Source organism: Crocodylus siamensis, chromosome 1, assembly GCF_052110815.1.
Source record: "Crocodylus siamensis isolate JL-2025a chromosome 1, ASM5211081v1, whole genome shotgun sequence".
Lineage (NCBI taxonomy): Eukaryota > Metazoa > Chordata > Crocodylia > Crocodylidae > Crocodylus > Crocodylus siamensis.
The window spans coordinates 104,805,113-104,829,526 of record NC_143395.1 but is presented as its reverse complement, the minus strand read 5'-3'; the positions used below and the strand labels follow the sequence as shown (position 1 = coordinate 104,829,526).

At 42.0% G+C, this 24,414-nt stretch overlaps 1 protein-coding gene across 26 annotated transcripts in view; it reads right to left on the bottom strand.

Moving 5' to 3' along the window:
* Nucleotides 1-17,093: 17,093 nt before the first annotated feature.
* EYA4 (EYA transcriptional coactivator and phosphatase 4) overlaps nucleotides 17,094-24,414 on the bottom strand; it is a 246,727-nt gene continuing 239,406 nt past the window's right edge. For 20 of the 26 annotated variants that reach the window (XM_090039393.1, XM_090039401.1, XM_090039426.1 and 17 more), the window contains 2 exons: nucleotides 23,397-23,497; nucleotides 17,094-21,704 (listed from right to left, as the gene is read on the bottom strand). In XM_090039393.1, coding sequence (XP_089895519.1) covers nucleotides 21,624-21,704; nucleotides 23,397-23,497 — 182 coding nt within the window. In that variant the 3' untranslated portion in view covers nucleotides 17,094-21,623. Of the gene's footprint in view, nucleotides 21,705-23,396; nucleotides 23,498-23,536; nucleotides 23,638-24,414 lie in introns of all 26 variants that reach the window. The other 6 variants (XM_090039378.1, XM_090039437.1, XM_090039503.1 and 3 more) reach the window with 1 other exon arrangement.

Below are 24,414 nucleotides of genomic sequence, written 5' to 3'. Positions count from 1 at the left end.
GGTTCAGCAGCTTTGCCAGTCTTGATCACTTCAATAGCTGTGTCAAACTCATTGTCAGAGATGGGAGCAGTTATATTAAGGTTGACATTACGTGATTGAAGTTATCTATGAGTCAGGTGTCTAACCATTTCTATGTGCTGCTTGCTTGAGTTGTTGCACAGTATTTTCATGGTGGAGTTTGCTGATACAGAGCAACACTGTTTTTTGATTCCTTTACCTGTAAGACTGTTACCATGCTTGTCTGCTCATGTGGGTCACATCTAGGGATCTACCTAAATAGTGCTGAAAGTGCACGGTGCAGCAGCTACTTTAATCTTTCTCTTGTCACAATCCACCCACATCCCTGATTGGTGGACAGACCCCAGAACCCCTGCCACTTGCTCCTGATTGTCCAGGATGCAAAAAACATGGTTTTAAATATGCCACCATTTGTCTCCCACTGCAGATTGGCTGAGGGGCCCTGGTGGCCCTGCTGCTCACTGTTGATTGGCTAGGAGGCAAAAACCATGGCATATTTAAAACCATGATTTTTGCCTCCCCAGACAATCAGGAGCAAGCAGAGAGTGGTGGGGCCTCTGAGGTCCCTTGGCCAGTCAACAGCAGTGCTTGGGGGTGCATGGTGCAAAGAGCAAGGTTAAAGGAATCACTGCACAGTGCACTTCCAGCACAATTTAGGGAGATCCCTACTCATATCCAATCTCTCTACTATGGTAGTCCTTTTTGATATTGTTCAGTGCGGTAGCCAAGTGTTCTGTAGTTCTTTTTATAATTACAAGGTCATTGCATTGCTTGATGATATTAAAGAGCTGTTTGGATTGCTCATCCCAGTGTGACACATGATGGCTTCTACATTCTCTGTGTATACAGAGTTCAGCTATTCAGTTAGGCAGTTGGTAAATGTATTGTAGCCTTAATCAGTGTTGGTTTCTGATGGATCCTCTAATTGGTTTGCTCTCTTGCTGGTCGGCTTTTGGTATTTCTGCAAACCTGTCTTCTGAAAGTTCCGTCTCAGGGCTGGTCTGCACAGTGTGGGCTGAAAAATCATATTGTTTGATTCATAAAATCATAATGTTGATAAGTTAGGGTCTAGGCTGAGATGACGGAAAGTTTTTTATGAGTATTTTACTCAAGTCACCCTTCCGCCAGGCAAGATCTGGGTTTGTATGAATGTTCCAACTTCCCAAATGGAAGGTATGTGTCTCCTTTGGCTCATATGAGGGATATGTCATTCACGCTCACCCAGAGACAAAGGTGACCTGGACAGCACTCTATTCTGTTGCACTCTGGGAGGTGTTATGTCTCTTGGTAGTGTATGGCATGTTGTTTCTGATAAAGGTCGCAAGGCCATGGATCCTGCTGGCTACAGAATCTTCAAGGCTATTCCCTGAGAGCTTTATCTTCTGCAGCTGCTCTGTATATGTTTGTTATAGAAGGGCTGTGTGTGGTAGATATAATCTTCAACATTAAGCTGAAGAACAGCCAGGCTTTCTCCTCATAGGTAGGAGAGTTGCTTTGGCTTGTCCTGTAGTTAGTATATCAAATTTTGGAAGTAGAGTGTGCCAAAACTGGAGAAATCAAAAGTCCAATTGCCTTGGTAGTCACTTTTAGGTTTGCTTTACAGCAACGCATGGGAGGCACCATGAAAAGGTAATTACTTACATCATAGATTAATAATGAGGGATCAAAAGGTTCACCAAGCAGAGTACACCAGCTAGTGCCCTTTTGTGCCACAGGATCTGTGGACATGTTGCCCAGGCTCAACACAGTGCACATGCTGTCTTGTATTTGTGTAAGTGTTTGGAAGTACTTGAGTCCCCCTGCCATTTCTCCTATCTAGGACCTCTATACCAAAGAGGCTAGTATTGTGCCTTGCAGTAGATCATTTTTTTCCTTGCTTACTTCCATTGTGTGTAGTGATTTTATGAAAGTTTAGAGGTTTAGCTGAGGGCATCATGTACATATAGTGATAAAACGTAAGAACTATTTCTGGCTTGGAGAAGGTAAGTTATAGGTTGTCCTATATTTCTCTGCCCCAAAGCCAATTTTTCTTTAATTACAAATATAAAATACCAACCTCTTATTTTTATGTCCAGAACTCCAAATCAGGTAAAGCCCAGAATGTCTCAAAATTTGAGCCAATGTGATTTGTAAGGCCCCGTGTGTACTGTCAGATGATAATAATAGCTTTTTAGATTCCTTGTCCTAAGCTTCAATTGCTGACTAGCACGAAGGCTCTGATGTTGCTGCTCCTCAGAGGTGTCTATCTAGAGGCTGAGGCAGCAATTTTGGTGTTCTTAAGAACAGAAGTAAAAGGAGAATTTTGGAGATTGAAAAAGGAGCTAAGGATAGCTCGTTTTCTATCTGAAAAAACTGCTTGGATTCAGATGTTAAAAATCTCACTAAAACAGGGCAAAAGCTTAGATCAGTAGTTCCCATATTGTGCTCTGTGAATCATGGCTAACCATCTAAGCACTTGCTGGTGGTCTCCAGAGACCAGTGTAGTCGCATCGTATTCTCTGTCTTTTCATTTTAGTGTGTTCAGTTGGTAAAAATATATATTAAATACTTCCTTAATGTGACTTTTCCAACCAAGCAACTGTTGTTATATAAATACCAGGATGCTGTGGGATGATAAACAAGATGGAAGCATGCCCATCTCAGAAAATGGAAGGTGAGCTGGTCAGTGTCAACATCTTTTAATGAAGATGTAGTGCACAAAAACAGGCACTGAGAAATGTTGAGGATTCCTGGATTAAGTCTAAAAATAGAAAAGCAGGAAAGGATCCAAGGTAAGATTCCAGTGCCTGTACATTCTGCTACTCAGATTGCCATTATTGACAGGACAAATGTCAACACATTCATTTTGATTCTGACACTCAGCTCTAAGAATTCCCCATGATGAGGCAAGAAGTGATGATAATTCTTGGCTTGCTTTATTCACTGCATCATTCTAAAATCCACAGTGGGAAACCTCAGGAGAAAAAGGGCTCTGAAGGATTCACTGAATCTGAATTTGAATTTGCTACCATAGGGCCATAGAGAAGGGAAACCTTAACGGTAAAAGTTTCCTGTTGAGGTGCTTTGAGAATACTGAAATCATTTGCCATTATGAATTCTTTTTTATGATACAACAATTTGAGACAGACTATTGTTGAAAGCTCATGTGGCTTCCCCCCATACCTAGGTTATTTGTCTTGCACTTTTATGACTTGACCACACAGCATTTGGATATTTATGAGAGTTTTACAAGTCTCAACCTTAGACCTAAGTTCCCTACAGGATTCTCTTAACATCATCTGTCAGTTTGAAAATCAAGGGATCAGTAGTTTGGTACCTTTGAATGTGAATGCTTAAAGAGTGTGTGAAAAAGTCTTAACTGTCAGTGGAAATAGATTCATAGATTCTAGGGTTGGAAGGGACCTCAGTGGGCCATCTAGTCTGACCCCCCGTCCCTGGCAGGCAAGAAAATGGTCACCAACCCTGGGGTCATGTGATCCCAGCCATGTGCCTGTCCAGTCTCCTCTTGAAACCCCCCAAGGATGGGGCAAGCACCACCTCCCTTGGGAGCCCATTCCAGATCCTGGCAACCCTGACTGGGAAGAACTTTTTTCTAATGTCCAGTCTAAACCTACTCTCCAGTAGCTTATGGCCATTGTTCCTTGTCATTCCAGGGGGTGCCCTTGTGAACAGATCATCGCCTACTTCATGTTGCTCTCCCCTTATGAATTTGTACGCTGCCACAAGGTCCCCTCTCAGCCTTCTCTTGGAGAGGCTGAAGAGGTTAAGGGCCCTTAGCCTTTCCTTGTAAGGCTTCCCTTGAAGGCCTCCAATCAGACAAGTGGCTCTTCTCCAGGGTGTCTGCATCCTGCTTGAACTGTGGTGTCCAGAACTGGACACAGTAGTCCAGCTGCAGCTGCATGGTACTGACCAGTGCCATGTAGAGAGGGATAATCACCTCCCTGGATCTGTTTGTGAAGCACCTATGGATGCACGACAAGGCGTGATTGTCTCTGCCAACTACTTCATCACTCGTGTGTCATGCCTGCCCCCTATCCCACCCACAGGTCTTGCCTGCTCCCCTATCCCCTGTGGATCACATCTGCTCCCCACACCCCACCTACAGGTTGTATTTGCTCCCCCTACTCCTTGTAGGTCTTGGCTGCACCACCCTACTCCACCCACAGGTAAAAGCTGCTTCCCATCTCCAGGAAGACCCCCAATCCCCTCCAGCCTGCTAGACCCCAACCTGCTGGCTAGCCCTCCCATCCTGATTTACTTGATATCAGGCAGGCATTTTGAATGAATCTAACCTCCCCCTAATGCCCCTGAATGTCTATACTTAGCACCAAAGAACAAGTACAAGCCAAGGGGGGAAAAAAGATTTAAAAAATAAATAAAACAAATGATCAAACAAATTAGTGCTAGAAAATTCCTTTTAATCTCCTTGTATTTCCTGGGAGATTTAATTTCCCAATATTCTCAGCTGAGTCCATATTTTTGGCTCAATGATTTCTTATTTGCAAAGCTGCTACATACAGGTTATATCCTTCCAAACACCAACACATTACTTGGTAACAGGGCCTCCTTCATGTCCATGGTGGCACTGGCAGATTGTGCCCTCCTGGTAGCCTTCCTGATATTTGCCAATTCATTATCATCCCTGAAAGAACAGATATGTCCTTTTCTCAAAGCAGAGCCTCTGGGGATAGAAAGGAAAGAATATGCATATCCAGGGCACTGCTCTCCACTTCCTGCTAAGGGGAAAAGAAAGAAAACCAAACAATAGATTTTTTTTCTAAGTATGCAATAGAAGCCCAACTCTGGTCCCATTCAAGTCAGTGGCAAAAGCTACCATTCACTTCCTGGAGATCAGAATTAGCCCAAGGATTAGCACTTTTACAAAATCCATGCTACAGTATCTGTTAAATCTACTGTAGCCACCTCTTTAAAATGGCAGAAGAAATTCAAGAAGAACAAAGGGTCTAGATCAGTGCTTCTCAATGTTTTTAGACTCAAGACAACCCTCGTTAGAACCAAGATTCCCCCTTTTAAAAATTAATTTATTATTACAGTGTTTACCTCCTTGCAGAGAGGCCAGACCGTGGGGAAGCAGCTAGGCAGAGAGAGCCTGAGCCTTTATCTCCTCACACCTCCTGAGGCATTGCTCAAAAGATCTCATGGCACCCTGGTTAAAAATCCCTGGCCTAGAGGGATGTAACAATTGTATTGTTATCCAAAGGATATCATTGTAAATTGTTGCAATGTAACTGTTATGCCTGCATGCTTTTGTAGCATTACAAATGTAACATAACTGCTCCAATTTTAACTCAGTTTCTTTCATGGTCAAAGTTACAGTATAATAGTGTATATGTGCTCCTAAGCAGAAGCTGCTTCACCTCTTTTACCAAGGCTGACAAGTACACTTGGTCTGTTCCCAGAGAGACTTTTTCCTAATTGTCCAGAAATACGGTAAAAGACACATGGCTAACCCAGAGATGGGCACATGCCATGGCTGGAGTATGTAGAAAAAGACAAAGTATGGTTCTCTGTGTTATACTCGGGTTGGGTGGCTAGATTATGCTTTCATGCTGTGATAGTCTTTCAATTAGGGGTGACCTTGGATGATCACCCCCTCATTCCCTACTTGTAAAGTGGGTACTTCTCTACCTCTTCCTATATGGAAAATAAATGGGAATGGGAATTTTAATTACCTAATATAGTTACTCAGATACTTGCTGAAAAACTCTTTCCATTTTGCATCTATGTTCTTTTATGAATGGAGTCCAGGATCATCATACTCATAAAAGCTTCCCATTCCCAGATTTGCATAAAGGGCTTTACATTATGGATAAACTGACTAGCTGATCAACCTAACCAAAGTCATGCCTGACCAAGCTTATTGCCTTTTGTGATAAGATGACAGGCTATGTGAATGCAAGAAGATGCGTGGATGTGTTATACATTGTTTTTAGAAAGGCTCTTGATATGGTCTCCTATAACATTCTTGCAAGCAAGCTATGGAAGTATGGATTGGTTGGATGAATGGACAGTAAGGTGGATAAAAACCTAGCTGGATCATTGGGCTCAGAGGGTAGTAGTCAATGGCTTGATGTCTAGTTGGCAGTCATTATTAAGTGGAGTGCCCCAGGGGTTGGTCCTGGGGCTGGTTTTGTTCAATATTTTCATCAGTAAGATGGAACATGGAATGGAGTGCACCCTCAGCAAGTTTGCAGATGACACTAACCTGGGGGGAATGGTAGATACTGGAGGGTAGGGCGAGGATTCAGAGACAAATTGGAGGATTGTAACAAAAGAAATCTGATGAGGGTCAAGAAGAAAAAATGCAAAGTCTTACACATAAGATGGAAGAATCCTATGCACTGCTACAGGCTGGTGACTGACTGGCTTGGCAGCAGCTCTCCAGATGAGGACCTGGGGGTTACAGTAGACAATTAGCTGAATATGAGCCAACAGTGTGCCTTTGGTGCAAAGGCAGCTAGCAACATACTGGGCTGTAGAAAGAATATGGACAAATTGGAGGAAGTCCAGTGGATGGCATTGAAAATGGTTAGGCAGCTGTGGCACATGACTTATGAGGAGAGGCTGAAGGAACTGGGCTGTTTTAGTCTGGAGAAGAGAAGACTGAGAGGGGATTTAATAACAGGCCTCAACTAATTGAAGTGGAGTTTGAAAGAGGATGGAGTTAGACTGTTCTCAGTGATGGCAGATGACAGAAGAAGGAGCAATGGTCTCAAGTTTAGGTTAGATATTAGGAAAAACTTTCCCACTAAGAGGGTAGTGAAACACTGGAACAGGTTACTCAGAGAGGTTGTGGAGTCTCCATCTTCGGAGTTTTGTAAGACCAAACTACACAAAGCCTTGGCTGGGAAGATGAAGCTGGGGACGGTCCTACTTTGAGCCAGGGATGGGCTAGATGACCTCCTGAGGTCGTTTCCAATCTGAAGTTTCTATGATTCTATGAAGGATTGAATGTATTTCTGTTAATATGACATAGTATAGAGGTACAGAATAAGAGGAAAAATGAATGGTGGTTCTGCTAATTAAATGCTTTACACACAAATTCTGCCTACTCTGTCAGCTCCTATTGATTGCGTTTGTTACTATGACCATGATAGGACTAAATGTTTAGTCAGTGCACATGCAAAGGGCTTTTCTGTAGCCTGCTGCCAGTTGCCTGTCTGAGTTGGATGGTGGAGATCCATGTGTTTAAGGGTTTGGATAGGTGAGATTTAAGGCTAACACAGAAATGCATTCTGTAGTCCAGAGGGTTTAACACCATTGCCTGGCCACAGCTAGGCTGAAAAGTAAGGTGTTTTTTAAAACTTTGTTAAAAATATGGAATATGATATATCTATCTATCTAGGCAGGGCATATGAAGACACAGTGTAGCCCTCCTGGTTTAACTGAAAGCGTTGACAAAATTCCCATCAACTTCTATTGGACCTTGATTTCACCAGCTATTCCAACTGACTTTTCAAAGAAGCTGAATTCATTAAGTGTTGGACACTTAAATTCCTCTCTGAACTGTAGGAGGAGGTGAACATCTAAGAACTGGCTTCACAATGCAGACATATGCTTGGATGCCTCTCTAGACATCCAGCATTTAGAGCCAGTGGCTTATATTTAGGGTCAATACCCACCTACCTCAGTAGGTGCCCCAGCTTCCCTGATAGCTAAATTTGTTGATCCTCAGATGGATTCAGAACCAAGAAAAGTTAAAAGATAATCAAAATTAAATACTCTTGGTATAAGAAATCTTAATTTTTCATAGCAAATTCAATAACAAAATATATAACAGACTAAACAATACAGATAAAACATATGAAGCAAGTGATTAAAATTTATAAAATTAATCTCATGGCATGATGATCTTATCAATATATGATCATTATATTGATCATAAAATGGCTTCACACTTTGAGACATTCTCTGTCCCGAGCATTTTCTTTGCCCAATCCTCTCAGCAAAACTCTAGTCAGACAGATACAAATAACTCTGTACTATCCTATCATTAAATAGCTTAAGGCCTACTATAGTGTACAGTTTCCTTTGGTAAAATGATGTAGGTATATACATTTTTCCTGATGTGATTATGCATGCAGTAACATAACTGAGGGACAGGCTCAGAGGGGGACTTAAAAATAGCTATCAATGAAGCAGCAGTGTGGCAGCTGACACTACTGTGTGCACTGTCACTTTCCCAGAGCATTAAGCTCTTCTGTTATGACTGTATGCCAGATTATATAAATCCTTTAGATCTGGCTTACATCACCTAGCAGTGTTGCTGCCTTCAGTGGAGAGATACCTGGTCATCAGGGGAATTCATTGAAGAGACATGCTTCTCATTTAGGGTAGTAATACTAAAGGTAGAAAAGATAAGGTAATGCAGAGAGTAACTTGCTTTCTAGTTAATGAAACATTCAATGGTAGAAGTGTTACTGGGACCTGGACAAATCAATCAGGTACAGTGCTAGGTACATATGATACTCAATAGCTTGTGAACAGAATTAAGCACCGTAGCACCCTGACTGCTGTTTAGCTAGTGGTTTCCTTGATTAGCCACCGCTACCATCCCAGTCAGTCATCATCAGACACTGAAAATGATGGGAGCTGGCCCTAATAAGGCACAACTGGGCCCAAAGCTCAGCCAGCATCCTGATACTTCCCCTTGATATAGGAAGAATCAAACACATTGGGTAGGGCCCATTATTGGTTTTCTATTCACCTCCCCTCACCCCCATATTTAATTAAGCACCCAGGCAGAGCCTGTATGAGGTATATTCAACCACTGAGTTCCCCTTATCCCCTTAGTGTGGTTGAGTAGAGGCTATTTCTCTGCACATGCCCCATTGCCATGTCTGCCAACACTGGGGTGGGGAGCGGTACATTATTTATGGCTAACTATGGCTTATTATTTCACAACATTCCAGTATGCACGCTCCACAGTATCTCATAAAGAGTTTTCTGCAATGATGAATGGACTGAGAAAGGCCAGGCAAACACTATTATTATAGCACTACATAAATATGGGCTTTTTTTTCATTTAGACATTAAAACACCTGATTTCCTTTAACATTGTAAACATGTCATTTTATTAGGTACTGGAGAGCTGATGAATTTAAGGTCATTTTCAGTGAAGAAGTGACAGACTAGTTAGCTTTTCTATATTTCATACAGTGATGAGAGAAAGAAACCTTTATCATGGAATCAGGTAGAGGAATGAAGAGGATGGGAGAGACCTGTTCTCTACTCTGAAGCTCCCTATGGTTGTGTTTAGACCCTGCTATATCTTTTCAATATATTCATGAAACAGAGTTGGAAAGTGAAAGGAATACAGGATATAATCTCCTTGAAATGGAGTTGGCAAAGGGTCTGTGTTTTGTAGCTAATAAATCCAGTTTTCAGGAGGAAATTCATATAAGCTGTATTTACCAGTTTGTAAGAATGAAAATAAATGTATTAAATATGTACACTTTTACCTTGTTTAGCAGATGGTAATTTTGGCCAGACCTTGGCAAGTTCTTCCTTGACATAAAGTTTAAAAAATAGCTTACGGCCTACTATAGTGTACAGTTTCCTTTGGTAAAATGATGTAGGTATCACAGTAACAAGCCTTTTCAACCATAAAAATCATTGCTCTGTGAAAGGATAGATAAACGTCCAAGTAAGCGCCTCATTACCGTCAAAGCAGTGATTTGTTGTTTCATTATAACATTGTGTTTTCCTTGTTATTAGAGTTAAGGTTGAGTCAGCCTTTCCATAATACACAAATTACTGGTTTAAGAGAGACATGGTTCAGCCATAAAAAGGCCTTGCTTTGAGAGGTAGGACAGCAAAAGTTGCCATGGCAAGGTGCAAAGACCAAAACAGCAACAAGAGGTTGGACTTTTAGAAGCATTTTGGTATGCTCCTGGGATTGAGAAATGCCTGGCTCTCTAAGGGCCCAAACCTCGCATCCACCTGTTGAGCAGCAATTTCCCAATCATGTGTCACAGTGCCACTGAAGCCAACAGGGCTCTGTTCAGACTAAGGCTGGCTTTATAAGCGTGTCAGCCTGTCTGCACAGTAACATTAATAGGCATAATGATTCTTTCTCAGTTCCTTGTGTCTTCTAGTTGCATTGTCAAAGCAGCCCTGGGCAGCCTATCTATGTGTTAAAGGTAGGTTGGCAGCCAGTGAGTAGAGGTGGCTTCCCCCCGCCACCCTTACTCCCAGTGGGTGCATTTATATGTGGAATTAACACAGAGCAATAAACTCAGGCACACTTTGCACCAGAGTTTATTGCTCCTGGGAGCAGTGTTACACATGCACCTGGGATGGCAACACATTGAGCTGGGGCAATGGGGTTTTAGGTGAGGAGGGGCAGAGCTTGAATGACAATTAACTCAACTGTTCCAGGGAGGAGGAGGGGAAAGTTGTCACAAGGATGTGGAAAAACTTGAGAGGGTCCAGAGGAGAGCCACCCGTATGATCAGGGACTTGCAAGACAAGCCGTACAAAGAGAAGCTGAGGGACTTGAGCCTCTTCAGCCTACAGAAGTGAAGGCTGAGGGGGGACTTGGTAGTGGCTTGCTGCTACATCAGGGGTGTACATCAAGAACTCGGTGAACAGCTGTTCACCAGAGTACCCCTGGGGAAGACCAGGAGCAATGGATACAAACTCCTGGAAAGCTGCTTCAGGCTAAGTTCCAGGGAAAACTCCTTCACAGTCAGGGTGTCCAGACTGGAATAAACTCCCTCCAGTGGCGGTGCAGTCACCTACCCCAGAAAACTTCAAAAGGAGACTGAAAAGTTGTCTGTTTCTGCCTAGTGCAGGGGGACTGGACCTGATGATCTACAAGCTCCCTTTGAGCCCCTAGCAATCTATGAATATCATCCTGGTACTTCAGAGGTACTTAGGGTGGGACAATGAGTTTGTGCATCTGTAGGAGGCCAGGATAGAAGGCTTTGTCCCAGGAGAAGTCAGTCCTCTGTTTTTAGCTTCAGTGTTTTTAGCTATTAGCGTTTGCCCAAGTTCATGGTAATTACAGGTTCAGGTGAGCAGGGCCTTGAGGACTAAAGGGTAAGAATCCCGCTCTCTTCTCCTCCCATTCCAGGCTCCACCTCATTCCTCAAGGTCTCCTCTTCCTCCCTTGTGGCTGGGGCTCCCCATTGTCCACCTGGCCTTGTGGCTCAGTTGCACCCTCCCATCATCCCTCAACTTACTTGTGCCTTCCAGCGCTGTCCTGGAGTCACAGCTGCTCTCTAGGCTGAGTGGAATAACTGTAAGCTGCCCAAAAGGTGCTTGAGAGCCATGGGGCTCTTCAGCCTGGAAAAGCGCAGGCTCAGGGGTGATCTGATGGTCACCTATACATTTACCAGGGATGACCATCAGTTTCTGGGGGAACGTTTGTTCACCAGAGTGCCCTAGGGGATGACAAGGTTGAGTGGTTATAAACTCCTACAAGACCATTTCAGGCTGGACATGAGGAAGAATTTCTTTACTGTCCGAGCCCCCAAGGTCTGGAACAGCCTGCCATCGGAGGTGGTTCAAGCACCTACATTGAACACCTTCAAGAGCAAATTGGATGCTTATCTTGATGGGATCCTATGACCCCAGCTGACTTCCTGCCCTTTGGGTGGGGGGCTGGACTCAATGATCTTCCGAGGTCCCTTCCAGCCCTAATGTCTATGAAATCTATGAAACTAGTTTCAGGTGTTTGTGTGTGGACAATTCTGGAATTAAGAACTCTAGGAGCCACCTTAAATTGACATGTAAACAAGCCCCTTGGACAGATGGGCTCTGTGCATGATTCCACATTATAATTAGCACCTGCTAACTTGAAGGACTGCTAGGTTGTTGTTAATGTTTGCACCTGCTGGGAGAAGCAGCATGATCAGAGTACATACCCTCTGTACCGTGCACAGCTCTGAGCTGCTGTCAGAGTGCTGGTGAACAGGAAATGGTTAGGAGCTGACAAATCTGTGCCGGCCCAACTCATCAGTTCTTGCCCTGTTTCAGCACACCCCTGCAGCATGCACACATACATGTGTGAACACACACTTCAGCACACCATTCCCACCCCCTTCCACTCATCCCCCGATTTGCCTTTAGCAACTACCAAGCAGCAAGAGCCAGGACATGGGGTGAACAGCAGGGGAAAGGGCATCTCTGATAGTGTGGGGCTACATGGAGTGCAATCACATTGTGCGAACACACACACACACATGCACACACACATACAGCCACTGCTTCTGTGAGTTGAGCTGTGTGTTGCGCTGTGTTGCATGTGGTTGTTGTGTTGTGGTCTGTATGCAGCTCCCTCCACCCTGGCAGCAACCCTCCTCCATCCCATGCTTAGCCTGCTCATCCTCAACCCCTCCCTTGCAGCTCAGCCTTGCCCTCCCCTCTCACCAGGGAGGGACAGAGAGACAGGAGCCATCAGAGTCCAGCTAGTCCACCTGGGAGCAGTGTCCCCCTGGGATACTGGAGGACTGTGAATGGGTTGTTTCATCTCCCATGAACATTTAGAAGTTAGGCTAAATTAATCTGGTTAGAACAGCTCAAAAGCAACCCTCACTTCAAATAGCATAACTTTAATTCACCTACATGGCACCTAGCACTTATTAACAAGTGAGAAGATGTGATACTTGATGTTTTAAGAATCTTTAACAAGGTTGATTTTTAACTTCTAATCTCACCCATAGAACAATAATAAATTGAGACTAGAAAGAAAGAAGTTGTTCTCAAATTGTTTGTTTCATTGATCCTTGCATGATGGCAGAAGTGCTTTATACACAAAGGGACTAAGGAAGGAAACGGACCAGCATACCACTTGCACTTTGAAAACCTTCCCATCCAAATAATTTTTGCATTTCACACAGGGCAGAGAGTATGAATAGTTCTTTCCCTCTGAAAAACCCCCCTATGCATAGAGGGAACTGCAAGAGGATTAGGAACTATAGTACCACAAGAACCATCAGCTCTTATGGTGAAACAAGCTTGATGCAAACCATATTTGCCAACATTTCTCATCAACATGATAGGAAATGGACTTGGAAGCAAATATTTATATGTTGTTAAAAACCACATTCAAAATATTTCATTGATATCCTTCTCATTTGCTATTCAGTTACTTGAAATTGCTGCCCATTCCCATCAAATACATTGTTTATTCCAGAGGAAAATGTATATTTTAATGAAAGCCACGTTTCTAGCCCATTAGCATGTGAAATGGCAAAGGATTAAATCAACTCCAGCTGATTGTAACTAAGGTTTCACCATAACAGTTTATTATTTTCTGGAGAATTAATTTATTTAACTGCTTATTTGTGACAATTAAAATTAAGTCTGTCATTTTCAGTCCCTGCCACCCTAAAAGACAACATCCCAGTTTCACAATGAACATATGTGCTGCACCATCAAAAGGATTTCTAGCTCTCAACTAATCTGTTAAATACTTTAGGGAGAAAAGAACTCCCAATCCATCACCACCTTCCAAAAACCTTACACGCTTAGGAAATAATGGGCTCGTATAGACATGCGGGGAGGCTGCTCCAATGCATTGTAATTACCGCACGTTGGAGCAGACTCTCGGAGCTGTGCTAATTAAAGTCCCTCCCCCCCCGCTTCCTGGAGCACATCTATAAGTGCCTAATGTAGCCATTGCACAATTATTTCTGCAATGCCACAGGCCTGCTTCCCACTCAGTTTAAGAATCTGATTCTAATTCTATTGAAATCTATGCCTTATGCTCATCCTATGCTCATGGTATCCAACAAGTTCTTTTGCTACAGAATTCAATGAGAACAAAACTTCCTATCAGTCAAAGGACAATAAGGAATAGTACACCACAAGTGGGGCAGTATGGGACAATACTAATCACAGCAAAAAATCATGAAACTTTTGTTAGGTACAGAGCTGGTTGCCTCAGTTCACCTGGTGCTATCCAGGTAGAAAATCAGCTGATTGTCAAAACAGTTTGAGACCTGGGGCTGATTGTCAAAAACCTGCTAAGGGAAGCCCTTCAGCTCCCTGCACTGGGAGTAATATTCTCTTACTCTACACTTTGATCTTCAGCACCTGCAGCCCAGTCAGAGGTGCTGGGTGCAGGGTTAAAAGTTCCAGTCGTGTGTACATGAGATGCTTACTGCGCAGTAGCTTATTACTACTGTGCAGTAGCTTGTTAGTACTGCACAGTAGTGTTGCAGGGCATGAAACATGATGCGATGCTACTGCACAGTAGTAACGAGCTACTGAGCAGTCAGCATGACCCAGAAGCTGTGTGGGGATGCTACTGCACAGTAATGCCAGTTACTGGCAGTCATTTAGTACTTGGTTATGTAAGTACTAAATGACCATGACATTGTTACTCATGTAGATGTGGTCCCTGGTAAGGAAGTCCTTTGGCTGTTCCCTAACCCTGGAAGTTTGGGGTCAGGATGAACAGTCTGTTGATTGTCAGCCATGGGACTGACACTGCACTAGGGTGTCAGAAAATCATGTGTGCAGTCCAACTGCTCACATGGGTTTTAAAGTTCTGGCAAACATGAATGCCAGGATCAGGGAGTCTCTCCCCGATCCTGGGGTCACAGTGCACTGGGACCTTTAAAAACAATGCTTGCTGCCTGGCTGTGGTTTTCTGACATCCTGAGACATGAGGATCCTGGGATCAGGGAGAGGCTCTCTGATCCTAGGGTCCCATGGCTGGCATGTGTAAAGTGCCTTGCTCCGTAGCTACTTTAGGAGTTGGGGAGCAGGACAGGAACTATGTTGGGTAATAGTAAACCATGGAGCTGAGGGAACTGGGGGAGGTGTGGGGCAAGCCGTGTACCATGCTGGGTCATGGTGAGCTCAACGGCTTCCTGCAAACTATCACCTTGGCTTAGCTAATGATTTCCTTGTGCCCTGGCACCCTGGGAAGTGCACGGTGCATCTCTATGCAGGGCTGCACTGGGTGGGTGTCAGCCTTCAGACACGGGGCGAACTGTGAACCAAATTTGGCTATGCAGCCGGCATTGGGCAGCATGGCAGGGCTACTGTGCCACATGTTCAATTTAAGGAGCAATGGCAACCAGGCACAAAAATGTTACATGTGGTTTGTGGAATATTTAGTTTTGCTCGTTTCCCACTTTATCCTGCCATTAATTCCCTGAACATGTGGCAGAGTTACCATTTAGGCCATGATTAACAGGTTAATAGTGTTGTAAGTGTCATGTCTGCCAGGGGCCTTTGATTTCTTCAAGGCATTTGATTTAGCACTGCTTGAAAGCTTGCATTATATGGCATTAACAGGGAACTCATTAAACAGATTAAAAACTGGCTGGCTTACAAATCACAAGCTATACATGGGAACATCGCAACATTGGACTGGAATGTTGTAGGCAACCATGTCATATAATCTTCATAAACTGATCAAGCTCCATCTTAATATTGGCTGGTTTCATTGCTCTGTTCTAGAATCTCCCTGTGGTGATTTTTTGAAAGCTTCTTCTAAATTTCCGTCTAAGTTTATTCATAGCAAGCTTGTGGGTGTCCTTGTGATAAAATTATTCATGAAGTTTAACTTAAGTAGCTCTTCTCTGTTTCACACTCCCATCAGTGCCTTCTACAATGGTATTAATATTTCTTTATACCTGAAATACCTCACCTAACATATTCTAGAGTTGAACTGGTCTCTTTCATGACTGCATCATACAGATGGCTCGGTTATTATTTTGACCAACTATACATTCTTAGTGTGCAGTGTGGGTCTCTTCCTCTTCTAATTTATGAGCTTTCATCTTTCTGGAGTGAATATACATACTTTTCACTTTGTTTTACATTGCATCCTATTCCCACTGCTATCTAGTTCTCTCTGCATTATACTCTGATCCTCCTTTGGATTGACAGTACCTCCCAGTTTGTGTTCCCAGCAAATATCGTAAGTATACCAATGTTTTTGTTCCAAGGTGTAATGGGTTGGCCACACCCCTCTCTGTCTCACTTGCCACCTCTTTGGTTCACTTCTAAAACAGGTCTCCAGTTGTGGTGCAGTTCTTTAGCCCTTGATATAACCCTCTTGGTCACATGTCCAGAACACTGGGACTGGGGTCCCCAGGAGCACTGTGCACTCCCCTTTCTGACATAACCAATAGGGTCATGGGTCATTGCCAACTCCCCACATAGCCACCCAAGCCTTGTAGCTATTCATCTTCCCCAGCTGCAAGTTGCATCAGCCTTTTCCAGGTTACAATCCTTATATTCAGCTAGACTCTCTTCAAGGAACTATACCTGAAGAGTCCTTGCCCACCACGTATATCGAGTGGCACCCCCTCTCCCTCTGCAGACACAGATGGTCTTGGCCATCATCTCACTCAACTGCTAAGTGTGTTTCAGACACATCTTGTACAAGGATTCAATTTGGTAAGGGGATCAAAACCCACTCTACTCTCAGATCTAGGCCCTGTCTGGTTGTACCTCACTCCCCTCATACCTTGGCCCACTGCCTAGCTCCCATCAGTGTCTCCATCATCATCCTACCTCTTGTGCATTCCTCTGCAACTTAAACACCTCATCACAGATTCTCCTGCTCTGACCTTTTCCTCAGTGCCCCATAGCCCCTTCATCTCTTTACTCCAACTATGCAGAGTATCTTCCTAACTTGAACATTGTGCCTGTTTAGTAACCAAACTACAACTACACTTTTCTCTCTGGTTCACCCTTTTCATAGTTCGGGGGGAGGAACTGGGAGTAGGGCCTTATCCCAGCCACATGGACTTTTAGGCACCAGGTTTCCAAGCCATGGGCAGGTTATATTCCGCATGACAGCAAGCTCTTCTAAAAGAGTTGGGCCATAAAGAGGTAGGAACAAAGTAGTATCCACAATGGGAACTCTCAGGGGGCTGAATGCCTCTTGACCCACCCCAACATTTTGAAGCCCTTAGATGAAGGAAAACACTAGCATGGAAATATTACAGGTATTACAGGTACAAAGTGGATGGCTCAGGAGCATATGAAAATAATAATCTTCAATGACTGAGATCCTGGCCCTTAAAAGAGAGAATTGTGTGCTAATGATTTCAAACACAAACCAAAACTCTTGAAACATGGTATAGTGCAGAAAATGACAACATTTCTGAGTGTGTTTATTGAGAAATAGTAAAGATGTACATATTTTTACAAGCTTTAAGATTAATTTACATTTTCTTAAATTACGTAGGCCCCAATAAACTATAACTTGCTAATACATGACAGAGATCCTTGGCTTCTTCAATGAGATTTCCAAAATGCGATTAATGCTGGGAGTCAAAACGCAATTTTGGCTCATGTCACTTAAATTCCTCTTCAGAGATACTAAATACCATATTCATTTAAACCAAACTCTTGGTATCAGGCATGTAAACTGGAGATGACTCCTGAACCAAAAGCCTGGAATCTGGATTCAAGTTCAGAGCTAGAACCTACAGTTTCCTTAAAATGGGCCAAATCTACAAACTTTGGAATCTGAGATTTGAATAAGGATGTCATTTATCCAAGATGAAGAGTGTTTGCATCCAGGATTTTGGTTTGGAATCATCTCCTGTGTCAGTGCTTACACTGGAACAAGCTTTTGCGCCTGTATCGGGCGCATGTATTGCTGCTCATACTGAACACTAACAACATCCAATTCTGGGAGTCAGCCATCACCTTTATCTATCTGCATGATCTGCAAGTATTCCTAAAGTGATTTCATTTTACTGCTTTACTGTTATATTGAACTGTACTAAATTATCCATATTGTATTGTAGTTGTGAAAGATATTGCCTACTCTGAATGGAACTGCACTTATTTATATTCTGCAAGTTCAACATTAACAGTGCCTAATGTTAAAGTACTGTACTCACTTTAGGATGCTACAGTCTCTGCAAAAGGCATGATATTCTATATTTTAATTTCACACAGTATTTGCATACATGACATCTTGCATCTTACAGGAGGGGTTAAAGAGAAGGCAGTTTCTGACTGTATGATAGTTCATATACATTGAATTAAAATGCACTCAAAGTCCAAATGACCAAACCTCAACTTAGGTTCAATCATGCCCACATGGAACAGTTTGATTTGACTATAGTTATTTTCATCTGCTTTTTTTCATGCAGAAAGTCTTATAATAAATTCTGCATCCAAGGCAGACAAGCACATGAAGAGATTATGTATAAAGACATTGTACGTACTACTTTGCTCTTACATCAAAGTATGTATATTAGTACACAGGGAATTACAGCTCTTTTTCAGGACTTTGGTATTTGGTGTGTAATTTAGAACTGGATGAGCTGATGTAAATTTTCAAAAAACTATAAATTTGCTAAGGTTGAGTGTGGTGGTACATAGACGGTTCCAGAATTAACACATATTGCTCACTGAACCATAGACTGAAATACAGTTTCAATAAGGCCAGTGCAATTTTTTGAAAAAAAAAATCAATGACAGTCTATGGGTTATGATTTGTATGTTGTTATAACTAACTTTTGAAAGGAACCCTGAAAATTTTAAAGTCATTTGAAGAGTAATGGTCTTTAGCATATTTACAATAACTCTTTCACTTATAAAAAATGAAAATAATCACATTTACCATATCAAAATAGCATTTTCAGTTTTGGTTAATTTTTTAGGTTCTCATACACTGTAACTGCTGGTACCTGTGGGTTTATTTTTTAAAACCTTTTTTCCCATTGGGATTTTTTTTAAAGAAAACCCTTTTGTAAGTTTTAGAATGGACTTTTGCATAAAACTTAAACTCAAGCCCAAATCTGACCAGACTTGAAATACTTGAATATTTTTTTAGTCATAGAAATCTTTCAAGAAGGGAAAGAAGAATCATCATACTGTATTTCTCATGTACATAAGTGTCTCAACAGGACAAGGAAGATCTGCATGATGGCTGTACACTTCATCTACAACAAATGAAAACTGTACATTAGTTTGTTGTGTGAATGACTTGGGTACAAACTTCCAGCAGAGGCAGAGGAATTCATTATAAAGGAGTATTCCCACTGACTTAAATGAGGCCATGCTTTTACCTGCAGAGATGTGATTTGGCTTACATCAGGGGCTGGGGTGGAAATGATTTACAATCTGTGGGCAAGAACAACTTGGCTCCGGGCCACATGGACTGGGTGGCTTCCGCGGTCTGTCAGTGGCCACCTGCACCGCTGCTGCTTCCTCCCAGCCCCTTGCTCCCTGACTGTGGAACGGGAACAGTTTCCAGTTGGTGAAGAGTTGTCCCAAAACCAGCTATCTGCAGACTGTGCCCACGTTGCCACTTCTCCTCCAACCTGCTCCTGCGGCTGTGGTATAGACACAGCTGGAAGCTCCCCAGCCCCAGTGCAGCTCCCCACCAGCTGAAAGCTGTGCCTGTGTTTCAGCCGGGAAGTGGGAGGGCTGGGAGAGGCAGTGGCAGTGCAGGCATGGCTCCCGCAGCTCCCATAGGCAAAGCGCCCCACCACTGACATGCCACTAAAACCATCTAGCCTGCATAGGACTGGAGTCAGGTGGGTGGGCAGAAGTGGCAGTGGCAGCAGCTCTTTGCTGCCTGGTTCTGGTGTGGGCACAAGCAAAGACCTCCAGCTCCATGGGTTGGGTTCCATGACAATGAGGGCCAGATCTGGCTTGCGGGTCATATGTTGCCAGCCCCTGGTCTATGTAATTTAAAACAGCAAAGTAGCCATTTCATGCAAGTACCTGGTATATAAGTTGGTTTCACAGTTGAGTGGGAGGACTGCCTTTCATCACTGAATACCATACTTACACAGATGCCCCTGGTATTTGCCTTTCACATTCTCTCATGGCAGTATCTCTATACAACGTCAGAGCATGTGGACCCCACATGGGTCTCCACATTTAGTATCAACAAAAGGAAAAGCAATTGCCATCCTCCACAAGAGTGCTGAAGTGATAACATTTCCAATTGCTTCATGGCACTGGAATCAAATGTGGGGTGCTGGGGCTGCAGCAATGCAATGTGATCCTTAGTTCCATTCCTAATCTGGGAAACTATATGAAGAGAGCAGGAAGGTGGGGAACTGCTTGCATGGACCACAATGATTATTGTTAGAAACAAAGGGAAAATCTCTTCCAACTTTTCTTCAGAAATTCAGCTCTGTTTGTCCTCTCGCAAATGTTGAAATTTCAATCAGAAATTTCCAATTAAAAATACTAGAGCAGCTGTTATTCATACAGCATACATGTTCAATAAAAACAGTGAAAAAGAAATCCCATAAATCCAAGGCTGATGAATGCCATTCTTTCACGTAATAGAAAAGGGAAGCAACTAAACCACTGTTAAATCTCGCAAAATAGAATGTGCTCACGTAATGGTCAGCATCATAATTTGGATTATGGATTAGGTCTGATAATTCAGCAATTTTTACTCAGTTTGGGTATCCTAAGCACAGACGAACCTGTGCATCTGACTTGTAAGAGATTATTTTACATTTCCCCTTTTTGGAGTAGCATTTTTCCATCTCTGCTCATAACAGCTCTTTTCCCTCTTGGACCCAAGCAAATAAAATTAGTTGTTGCATGTTAAATACCTTTTTGCTGGATTTTGATGTTAACAGATGCTCTCTATGGTTTGTTTTGGGGTTGTTGCTTTTTTTGGTGGACTGTAGATTAATCATGAATATGGCTCTTAGTTTTCTTATATGAGAATCAAGAAACGGTGTTCAGGAAGTTCAACATTTGCTTTAGCTTTAGGGTGACGGTCCCCAATTTCATTTCAGCTTCCCAACATCCTCTTAACTGTCTCACAAGATCAGTGGAATTATTCAGAATCCAAATAAAAACACAAACTTTCCTTTATTTCTTCTTACTGCAAAAAATACTTAAATGTTTTTGATTCAGCCCTGCTCTTTGATTACTTGAATTTGAAATTTGGTCATGTCAAAAATTATCACAAAGATTTTTCCGTTTTATCTACATAGTTTTTAACCAAAATTACATTATAACACACAAACACGGTCTTGTCTTTAAGGCACAACACATCATTATGCACATTCTGTTTGCCAAACTTATAAAAGAGACAATATTATATAACCCAATCCCACCCCCTACCCCCTCAAAAAACAAAAATTGCATCCACTTCCAAAATCAGCTGCTAATAAAGTCACAGTAAATTATCTTCATCAATAATTTACACAAATTACAGGTCTAGACAGGATTGTCATTATACAGTCTGAGTGCATTCCAATTCAGATTTTCTGGGTTAGGTAGGCTAAAGTTTGATTCAAACCTCAGTGCTGAGAATATATCCCATATTGAGGAATGTTGTTGAACACCACCTTGTCGGTCGGAAAACTCATTTTGGTGCTTTGCAAGTATGAGTCCTTTTTCACTCCTGCTAGGGCTCACTCAGTGTGTACCAGCAACCTCCAGAGTTTTTATTTATTAAAAACGTTGCATATATAAGACCATAGAGCTTCCTTACGTAGCACTAACGTTTTAACTCCATTCAGCAATCTGAATTCTTCATTTTGGAATTTCCATTCCAAATATTTCTTCCCTTCTTAAGACAATTCATATGTGTAAAGCCAGAGGCATCGAATCACACATAAAAATTCAGTGTACTTGAAATATAAAAAAGGATCGTCAGCTATAGAATACAGTTACAAATACTCTAGTTCCAGTGCTTGATGTAGAGCCAAGAGGTCTGAGTGACTTGATATCCTCCAGAAAGGCATGTTGTGCTGCATTGGTTAGGGAAGAAAAGGTGAGGAAAAATGAACACTACCCTGTCATCTACTTAAGAAGGCAAGTTACCAATGAGTCTAACCTGACTCACAACAGTATATTTTGAACATTATGCTTGTGGCCTGATCTTTGTTAGTTAGGTACTGACAAAAATCAGACTAAAATAGATCTGAGCTTAATTCTTAGAACTAGGAGGAAATACATTGGATAGCGGATTTTCCTATTGACACTGGAAATAGCCCCAAATACAGTGAAAGCAGCACATCTGGCAAGGGAAATTCATTCTTCTGCTAGCATGGACTTAATTAGAAAATAAAGGATAACAGGGCATCTCTATTTTTGGTATTCATGTATTATTGTTCAGAATATTCAGTGTCTGTTTAAAGGGCCATCAACATTTTTCAATAGAGAGGAACATACTTTTTGTTCAGCTGGGGAAAAGCTGCTCAGGAGAGAAAATATGAAAATACTGGTTTAAAAGAGATGATTTAGGCTACAAGCAGCAACGGTAGCTGCCAGTAAATACAGTTTAGAGACTTACGGTTCTATCCATGCTAGCGCTGGGTACTTCTATTATTATTCTATACAGTAGCTATCCAGAATGAGGTAAGAACCTCACTTTTGTACAGTTCAGATCTATTTGTAAAGTGCTGTGTTTGTCCATCCCTCTGAATACCATATTTGTTCATGCAAGTATAACTACAGTTAGAGAAAAGCATGCCAGCTGGAAACTACCAAAAATCCAACCACCTGCATTTAGCACAGATTATAAAAGAGGCCCACCACCAGTACTGCACCTAATATAAGCAACCATTTGGAATGAGCATTTTGATTTGTTCCTTTTGTAGCTGAGGTGTTAAAACAAATCTAGAGCAGCCACCAAAAACTAGAAAGCTTTTAGTTTTCCATCTTTAATGTTGATGTCAGTATTTTTGATCATGGAGCAGGAGGCATAAAGTATAATCTGACAAGTACAACTTTTTCACATTGCTGGGAGTTATGCTGGCATGTGGAATGTGCTGGCCTTCCATAGATTACCAATTTGTTCTGTTTCAAAATAATGACAATTTACTTGCTAATACTTCATGCTTATGAGTTTTGTGATTGGGAAAACTGATTGTGAAAGAAATAAACTATTGATTTACTTTAAAGAAACTGTTTCTATCTGTACATTTGTGCTATTTCTTTTTAGTAGTATCTTTCTTGAAAAAAATATATTTTAAAGTGAATCAGTTTTCCTTTAGTAACATTTTAATAGGTTGTTTTCCCTTTGTGGCAACTGAAATTTGACACAATACTTTTGCCAATTTTCTGCATTCTCTCTCTCTCTGGTTCCTGAATGTGTCTTAAAAGAAAAGAAAAGAAAATAATTCTCCCTCACTTTATTGTATCTCTCATATAAAATTATGTTTCATTTCCTTGGAATTAAATAAACAGTGGTTTTTTTTTTCCTGTCAAGATACATATTTTTTCTGTCACTTTTCTTTTCCACATCATCAGAAAGCAAATGCTAGAATCCAAATGGTTTATTGTCATGTGAGTGTTGGCTTTAACATGCTCTTGTTGCCTTGCATCTCTATATTTAAAATATTTGTCATTTTGCCATTGTGCAACACTAATGGAAATGCAAACAGAAAGGCTTGCATTAGTAGCTATGTATCACACCAACATTTCATGAGACAGGTTACCTTTTTTGCTGCCTGTTCTTCTTCTACACCATCCCCAATTACAACATATACTACTTTTCTGCCAAACCTTTGCATTATTCGTTCAAAGCAACTTTCTTTTCCTGGAAGATAAATGAGATAAGAGTTCAGAGTGAAATTACCTGATTAGCTGCATGCTCCTCATCCCGGCCATCTCCAATCACAACATAAGTTATGTTAGTGCCAAATCTGGACACTATACGCTCAAAACAGCTTTCTTTGCCTGTAAAACAATGCACTGCTTATTCAAGCCATCACATGAGTTATCCTGAAGCTCAACAAAGGGTTAAGTGAATTTTACTGAACAGCATGGGTTTTTTTTATAGCTCCAAGCCTTTGGCTTGTTTCACAGCTAAAACTGGCGAGAAGGCAGTTGAATTCCTTTGGTCAGGCTAAGCGGCTTTATCTGATATTAGATCTCTTTTCTAACCTCATGGAAAAGCCACCAAGGTAAAGGTTTGGGCTGGAACAGATGGCTGATATTACCAGCATTGTAAAAACAAAAGAAGATTGAATTTAAATGTTTCCAGATTATTCTAATAATAATTTTTTCAGGGACAGTAGCAGTTACATTTAAATTGCATTTACTGCTGTGAATAACAAGGCAGGAGGAAGAGCTGTCATGGGATGAGGGGCATGCTAACAACAACAAACCAAGGCAGTACATTGCTGGGAAATGGTTCTGAACATCTGCCTCTTCGACATAGGCACAGAAGTAAGCAGGCTAAGCCAATGACAATAAAGGAGGCTTATGAATAGGAAAAGCATTGTATTTAGGAACTGATGAATGACGACCAGATTGCCATGAATGTAAAAGCCAGCCACAATTATAGCCCCTGTGTTCAGAAGGGTATAAAGATATCTCTATTCAGACACCCCCAGAGTATAACCCATTCAAAAGAGAGTGGATTGAGGGCCTTGTGTGCAGTGGGGCTAAGTTGTACCCCTAAAAAGACAGACTCCCCCTGCATGCGTGGGGAGAATTCTACCTTCCTGAGAG